The sequence below is a fragment of the Apostichopus japonicus genome, chromosome 12, assembly GCF_037975245.1.
Source record: "Apostichopus japonicus isolate 1M-3 chromosome 12, ASM3797524v1, whole genome shotgun sequence".
NCBI lineage: Eukaryota > Metazoa > Echinodermata > Holothuroidea > Aspidochirotida > Stichopodidae > Apostichopus > Apostichopus japonicus.
Window position 1 is genome coordinate 4,644,713 of NC_092572.1, and position 8,745 is coordinate 4,653,457.

Here is an 8,745-nt window from a genome sequence, read left to right on the forward strand (position 1 = left end):
ATTATTGTGCCTTAAATATTGTGAATCAGAGAGTAATATTTTCTAATATGTAAAGATTACCTATACGGTTAGGAAATGGATACTGGATGGAGCAAATGCTCTGCGCTAACGGGTGGCTCGATTTTGCTGTGCTAACGTTACGGTTATTCAATACTTGTATTGCAGCTTGACTTTTTGCTCGTCTGTCAATGAATCAACAACAGTTACGTGAGGCATACTCTCTCTTAGTTTTAGTCTTACGAAAAGTCATTCATTGCCACAAATTTTTCACACATAATGAAAGAAAGTCACAATATTCGCGATTATAACTTGTTGAATCTTTTCGTATCATACACACACACGTGCTATTCACTCCACACTACTCAGTGTTTCCACTCCTAGCTGCTACATGACGTAATGGAAATGTTTACAGGAAATAGCGTGTGTGCGACGAGAGAATAAGGATCGTGACGTTATAGCCGGGAACGAAAAGTGATACACAACGAACACGGATGTTTATTCTGCTTTCTAGCGAAACCGGTTAACATAGTTTCAACTTGAATTGAATTTATTTGCTACATTCCATTATTTTACATTTTGAGCAGTATAGGATAAAAATAAATGGTATCAAACACAGTAAACCGTAAATATAGAGTATTGAAATAATATATGTGAGATGGAAGTAGAGGAACCAGAAATAAGTGGATACTTTTCTGGTCTGGTCCCTTTGTAACAAAGAAAGTGTAAAGTACATCACCCCCTCCCCCTCCCCTCCCCTCCCCTTCCCCTTCCCCTCCCCTCCCCCTTCCCCTTCCCCTCCCCCTTCCCCTCCCCCTCCCCCTTCCCCTCCCCCTCCCCCAAAAAACCAACAAAGTCAAAATCTTATGAAAAGAGAAAGAAAGAAACATAAGATCAAAAACAGGAAGTACAACTAAGATGGGTTGCTATGCAGTAGGTATTGTTTTAGTTTTTGCTTACAAGTATTGAGTGTTGGAGAAAGTTTAATGACATGATTAAGAGAGTTCCAGAAGGGTACACTTGTGCTACGAATTTGAGAATGGTTAAGACTAGTTCTAGAGTAAGGATGGTGTAGCATATTCATCGAACGAGTGTTATAAGTGTGATAACTATAGAATTGCAAGTATAAAAGTTATTAAAAGCTGGTGGGAGAAGACCATGATGAAATTTGTACATAAATATCCCTAGTTGGTACTTGTACAAATCATATAAAGTTAATGTATTGGAGTCTATAAAGAGAGGAGCAGTATGCGATATGTAATGAGTCTGGTTTATATTGCGGATAACACGTTTCTGTAACTTAACTTAACTGTTAAGTAGAGTTGACTGTGTGTTGCCCCAGACAAGAAGACTATAGTTGAGATGGGGAAGCACAAGAGCATTATACATGGTAAAAAGGAACTTCTTAGGTAAAAAATTCTTTAGTCTATTGATCACACCATTGAATTTGGAAAGCTTCTTGCTGACCTCGGAGATGTTGTTTCCAAGTCAACTTATCATCAATGGTTATCCCTAAAAATATAGCACGAGGTGAAACATGAACTTGATGCCCATCCAGTATAACATTAATGTTACTAGAGTCTTTGACCTTGTTATCAAAATCAGTAATTTTGTTTTTAGAATATTAAGAGAAAGTTTATTTGTTCTGAGCCAGTCAGAAATGTTTGAGAAACCACTAGCAGCTTCAGCAAGAGTATCACGTAAGTTCTTATTTTGTAGGAATACTGTGGTATCGTCAGCAAACAAGATAAAAGTTGAGTTCACAGAGGACTTATAAATATCATTTATATGAAGAATAAACAATAGGGGTCCTAGTATAGAACCCTGCGGTACACCAATATTACATAGGATACGATCTGAGTTTGAACTATTAAACTGTACATAACTACAACGATTTTTGGAGATAACTTTTAAACCAGTTATGGGCGGTACCACGAACACCATAGGCAAACAATTTATTTAAAAAGATACGATGATCAATGGTATCAAAAGCCTTAGAAAGATCAATGAATATGGCAGCAGTTGTAAGCCTATTTTCCAAGCCTCTTGAAATTTTATCTATGAGACTTAAAGCAGCCATATAAGTAGAATGTTTATTGCGAAAACCATATTAGTTTGTATATAGGATTTTATGTTTTGTAATAAACTTATAAAGTCTATCGTATGCAAGACGTTCAATGATTTTAGAAATGACAGGTAACACAGATATTGGTCTGTAATTTGAGAAATGCTTCGGGTCCCCAGACTTTAAAATTGGAATTACCTTCGCAATTTTTAGCTCTGACGGAAAAACTCCACTTGAAAAGGACAAATTGATAATATGGGTTAGTGGTATTGAAATAATATCAGCTACATGCTTTAGAATTTCATTCGTAATATTATAATAACCAGGACTCTTGCCATTTTTTAATTCAGACATAGCTAATTTTACCTCCTCAACAGTAGTTGGGAAAAACACAAAAGAATTTAGAATATTGCTATTAACATAACTTAATGGAGTATGCTGCAGCCAGCATGAAGCTTTTTAGCTAAATCACTAGCAACTGAAGAAAAATAACTATTAAATTCATTAGCAATATCATCATCATTTGAGGACAATCCATGAGCACATGCAAAAATGTCTTATTAGTAACATCAACTCTCTTCTGGTGCAGGATTTTGTTGATCACTTTCCAGGGTTGTGTGGAGTCGCCTTAATGGTTCTCAATTCAAGTACTAAAATGCATTTTTTTTTTGGCCAAGTTAATGGTAGTTATGAGTCGATTTTTGTACTTTGTATATGCTAACCTACGCACTGAAGTGGGGTTTTGTGTGTACTTTGAATATTGTTTGTGTTTTTGTCTGATTGATTTTAGGGTACCAGCAGTAATCCATGGGGATTTTCCATAATTAAGAGAGTTACATTGCCGAACAATATATATATATATATACACTTATACAACTATTATACAATGAATGGATGCAAACTCGTAAATCTGCAAACTCGTAAATCTTAATCTGACTTAAACATCTTGCTGGTATCTGAAAATCCTGCCAACTAGTTGACAAGATATAACGTAGTAACAGCAATATACGTGTTGCCTTCAAATTCAAAGCACTTTTAACATTATCTCCTTAACAACATATATGTTTAAAATGGTATTCCAGTAGTCCGTAATATATATATATATATATATATATATATATATATATATATCTATTATACAATGAATGGATGCCATCAAGTTGACAAGATATAACGTAGTAACAGCAATATACGAGTTGCTACTTCAAAGCACTTTTAACGTGATCTCCTCAAAAATAAGTTTAAAACGGTACTCCAGTTATCATGGGCGTCAACAGGTGGGGGACGGGGGGGGGGGGACATATCCCCCCACTTTCAAAAGTGGAGGGGATATCATATCATTTGTCCCACCCACTTTTCAGAGTAGTTATTAAAAAAAATCACATGCATATGCGCGATTTTCTATTTAAGGTCAAGAAATCTGGACTCCCTGGGCCCCTGCTATCTATCACTTGCACCGTCATTTATCTCCCATTCTCCCAATATCCTAAATCTGCCCATTTAATTCGTTCGGGGGGGGGGGGGAGACCATTCGAAAGTGTATTGAATCTTGCACACATGTTGTTTGTATGGGTTCCAAGGGATTAGGTAAGCCATACAGGTAGATGGTGATGAGTTACTATATTCATATCACTACCTCCAGTCCCTTGGACTGGACGGACGAATCGGGGTGTAGGGGTTAAGTAATTAAGGCTACATGTATTCGCCGGATATGGTAGATCTTTATTGTTGAGTGCCGGCTAGGCGCTACACACGCTCTGCGCGCGGTGCCTTTTTCTGATTATTATTATTAAAGTACCTGGGCACATAACAACTGACGTCTCGCACCTACATGCATGTATTATATATACCACTCCACTCATCCCGGAGGTAACGGCGCCACTTTTTCAATATTTCGTTTGAGATGGACGCTGTGTAATTCGTCTCCCTTGGTGTCAGAACGGCATCTTTCTACCAGTACTTTCTGTCGGAATTTAGTTTTGTGAGACAAAATTTCTCCTCACAGATCTGGTTCTGATGTAACTAAACACGACTCAGGAAGGCCGTCTACTGCGATCTAGGGGGTCTTATGTACCCAAAATTTTCTGGTACGCTACGCGCCAACCAATGGTGGCGCTCCGCTTAGATAGTATAGTGTCCCCCTCACTTTCTGAAACCTGCTGACGCGCATGCCAGTTATTACTACCTAGTTCTATTAACTTTTTACTAAGGCACTTTACACAATGGATAGCTTGCATTACCGCCATGCCCCTCCCTCGGTCCCACATCACAGTGATTGCTGATCAAACTATATATCTGCAGATGTAATGTATTACATCACAATATACACGTATTCGGCTACAGGGATGAATCTGTTAGTAAAAATGAGATAACATATTACTCTCTCTTCAGAGTCAGATCACAGTCACATGTCAAACAGTGGCGGAGCTAGAGGTTTTGGTCAGGTGAGGCGATAATGGTATGTAGGGGCGCTTTCGACCAGGCGCGTAGCCAAGGGGGGGGGCGAAGGGGGCGGCCGCCCCCCCCTGAGCATGTTTAAGAAAAAAAATGTTTTTATGATATCGCTAGTATTTTCAAAAGAGAAAATGCTAAGATGCAACTAACAAGGCATGGGAAGTGCCATTTCCAGCGATCTGGGAGGTATTTTCAGCCAAAATTTTGAGGTACGCTTCGCGCCAATCATAGTGGCGCTACGCTTAGATAGTTTGCAATGCCGAATCTACCGTTTCGCCCCTCCCTTAGCAAATTCCTGGCTACGCGCCTGCTTTCGACACTATTTAAGCGGAGCGCCACCACAAGTTGGCGCGGAGCGTACAGACATTTTTTGAGTAAAGATACTCCTTAGATCGCCGGAAATTACCCTTTCCGGGCCTTGCTAATTTGCAGATAAACGAAGAACAAATGTCATCGCCATTTTGTCAGAAAATAGCACCAGCAAAATGTGACAAATGTCAATAGGTATTTGAGAGCGCAATAAAAAAGTCAATAATCGCGAATAAGTAAAAGTAGTAAAAAGCTGAAAAGGGCGCCAGCAGTCCATTTGAGTCCGCCGGGGGGAGGGGGGGAGGCATCCGCCCCCTCTGACAGTATGGACGCTCCGCCACTGATGTCAAAGTTCGTTCTCCTTCGTATCTTAGGAGAAATATTCCCAGGTTTTCCACCATCGTCCACACTGAAGAGCTATCAATTTCCTTAAAATGACATGGTCACATGACCATGCTTAATTGTTTCCAATATCATTAAGACTTGTTTTTAGTCACTGAATGTGTCATTCAATCTGGAAAGATAAAGATACCTTAGCATCAGACAAAAATATATCATTTTCACCAATTGACATCATCTGACCACTGAGATACTTTTGCAACCTTTGTAATTGAGACAAGCAAACATTAAATTAAAGTTGTGATGAGACACTGTGCTATAAGGTCAATGACACACTCATATTCAGAGAGCGGAAATAATTCATCCCGTTGATCTAGAGGCTCATTAACATCACAGGCTAATTAATTTGAATATATGATGTCATTTGAGAAAATGAACACGTGTGTACACGTATTGTGAGCAATTTGCATATAAATACTTAATACACCATCCAAACCGCCTACACTCATGTAATGCATGTATTTGTTACATATTTCATTCTCGTCGATTCCTCAAAATAATTTATGATGTATTTTTAATTTATTGGTGAGCGTGGTATTGAGGTTCTTGTGTTTCAATGTCGCAATATACATATATTGGTAGACGGTCAAAGGTCACTTACTCTCCTCTTTGTGGTCTTCGATCAGTGGTTTCTTGGAGTCGTCATCTTCTATTCCGGCGTCTCCATTGTCTGTTTTGAGAAAGTTCAGCCCGACACACGATACGAATACCATGACAGCACCCGATGCAGATAGCCAAGTAGGTTTCAAATCAAAGACAATAAACTGCGCTAGATACGTAAATAACATCTCGGTAGTTGAGACTATCGCAACGAAAGACGCACTTTCAACGCTCAGCGCAAAAGCGAGCGAGAGACCTGCGAGAAAAGAAAAACAACTACACGATGCTAACACTAACAAACCGTAGATCTCACTGGGAAATGACGGTTCTTGAAAAACCAAGTATGTAATGGTTGAGAAACAACTCGCCGAGGCAGCTGTAGCCAACGAAAAGATAAACGGATCTGTTTCATATTTGGCTGAAGTGTAATGAATTAATGTAAAGCTTGTTCCATAACCTATCGAAGCCAGCAGTGCTAGTACAAGGCCGATCGCGTACATTGAGTTATACGAGAGAGGTATTCCAAAGAGAAATGTTGGCCCAGATATAAAACTCGCGCCTACAACAGCAAGACAAAGTAGAATAATCTTCTTAACGTTCATTGGTTCTCCAAAGCAAGTTATACCAAGTATTGTGCAGATAACTGGCATTGTATAGTAAATAGCGATTGCGTCTCCAGGACCTACGAAGACCACTGCCAGAAGTAAACACACGCCTCCACCCCCGCAAAATATTCCAGACGAAATTATAAGCATTACTTCAGCTATCGTCGATGGGAAGACGGGTCTTTTGATTAAAATGCAGACGACAGTCAAACAGAAAACGGAGAGAGCGACCCACATCGGAATCTCAGTGGCGGTGAGGTACAAACTTGACTCGTATGCGGTAATACTTACTCCTGCATAACAGATTGCGCTCATTAGAGAATATATTATAGCTCTGTTTTCTCTCACTTGCGTTAGCATGTGTTCCATGATAATGGTACATGAGTTAGGAGGGTTCTCCTGTGTGAGTTCCGATTTGCCTTTGTTGGGAATATTATTACCCGCGTCCATTTTTATTTTTGAAATGGCTGTGTGGGCCTAATAAAAAAAAAATAAAAAAAATGAGTTTCGATACATTGACAAGGGACTTAAAATTGTTGGCCAATAACTGTTCCAGAATAATCGAAGGCCGTAAGAAATGTGCACATGCTTTGGTGTTTGTATGAAAACTAGTGATTTATATTACACAAACGTACGATATTCATCTGGAAAATGAATTATGAAATGGAAAAATATAACTATATAGTATGGGTGACGAAACGTACTCTCGACTAGATCTGAATAAGATTTTTTTTTGCGACCAGACCATGTAGAGCTTCTTCCCCGTTCGCTCCAGAATAAAAGCTGCTTATTAATATCCCAAGTGAACATAATTCTAGAGCTTATCTGAGTTGTAAAATGGCACTATATTATCATCATATATATTAAATTTGGAGTTTGTTTTAAACCACACACAAGCAAACACACCACGAATATAGGCTGTCATTATAGTCTTTGCTTGTGTTATGAAGTCCTGATACTGTGAATGGGGAGACCGAGAAAACAATAGGCCTAAAGTCAATAAGAGAGGTAGTCTTTAAAAAAAAAATGAATCTAATCAGTGTCTCTTGGTGGAAACAACTTAACATAAATACATTACGTTCCGGTACTTATAGTGAACTTAGTGCACGGAGGTACCTCGGGTTGGCTGGTTGCCGCTGGGCTCCTCGTCGGGGTGTAACGTCCCAGGGAAGTCGGCGATCACTAAAGTTACAGAGTGGGTGGGTGTGTCAGGAAGCTTCACGAAGGCGTAAAGTAAATAACAGTCAGGAAGAGAATAGGTCCAACAGAGAATAGATCCAAATAGTGGTAGCAAAAGAGAAGCAAATAATTGTCAAACACAGACGGATTGGTAATATAAAGAAAGGGCCGGAACAGAAAGGTGGATTTTCAGGGGTAGGCAGACCTCAGTTATTTTAACGTGGCGTGACGGACAGGCTGGTGCCACTCGGAGAAAAGAGCGAACCATTTCCTTGGAAACTAAATTGTCTAATGTTACTCGACTGTTAACTTGAAACTGCACTGATTGTGCAGATCTACGCTTCCAAAATCAGCATTAGTAATAGATGGCCACTTGAAACGTACATACCAGCAATTATCGTGGTAAACTAAGTGTAACATGCTGCATCATAACACTTGACATTGTGATAACACACGCATTTATCTAGTAAACACTGTGTATGCAAGGAAAGCGAGAGGGTGCATGGGTACGGGCTACTATATAGCATAGCATACTGATTGCTTCAGTGCACATGCTTCAGACCAAATCGATCGGCAGCAGTGCGTTAACCGAATTTTAATAGCGTGACAGGGCCTGATAAATTGTTTCCACCGACTGATTTATAAAGTGGTTTATATGATTTAGAGATTGGGTGGCTCTGGGATCCTGTAAGCGGACTCCTGTGTTCCGTGGGATCTGGGGATTCTCCAGGAAAAGGGCAAATTAAAACCATCAATTATAGGTCCATATTTAACTCTTATAAATGGAAGGTTGGGCTTATAAATACTTTTGGATTTTGAAAAGTACTCTTACTGACGAAGGTGGGGGCCTTGCCACCAGAAATTCCAGTTTGTTAATGCTTCTTAACAAAGTGGCACTTTTTGATTTTGATCACAAATATGGAAAAGTGTACATTTCATGACCAATTTGGGGCACTTAAGTTAATCAAGGGTAATTTAAGAGTGATGGTCCTCAAATATAGTCCGAAGTAGTTTTCTTTATGCCATTTTCAGTACCAATTCTGAGGGGTGCATGTGTTCCTTCATTGAGGGTGCATGTGTTCCTTCATTGAGGGTGCATGTGTTCCTTCATTGAGGGTCATTGCTCATTGAAGATCC

At 39.4% G+C, this 8,745-nt stretch overlaps 1 protein-coding gene across 2 annotated transcripts; it reads right to left on the reverse strand.

Annotated features, from left to right (window-relative positions):
• Positions 1 to 4,081: 4,081 nt before the first annotated feature.
• LOC139976871 (solute carrier family 35 member G1-like) lies at positions 4,082 to 8,683 on the reverse strand. Of its 2 annotated transcripts, none has more exons than XM_071985735.1 (2): positions 7,546 to 8,683; positions 4,082 to 6,906 (listed from the first exon to the last, which is right to left on the reverse strand). In XM_071985735.1, exon 2 carries the CDS (start codon positions 6,877 to 6,879, stop codon positions 5,818 to 5,820), a length of 1,062 nt encoding a protein of 353 aa, XP_071841836.1. In that variant the 5' UTR covers positions 6,880 to 6,906; positions 7,546 to 8,683; the 3' UTR covers positions 4,082 to 5,817. The 2 variants fall into 2 exon arrangements, with proteins under 2 accessions (XP_071841836.1, XP_071841837.1); XM_071985736.1 differs by having other exon boundaries at positions 4,082 to 5,339; positions 5,826 to 8,683.
• Between the last annotated feature and the right edge of the window lie 62 nt (positions 8,684 to 8,745).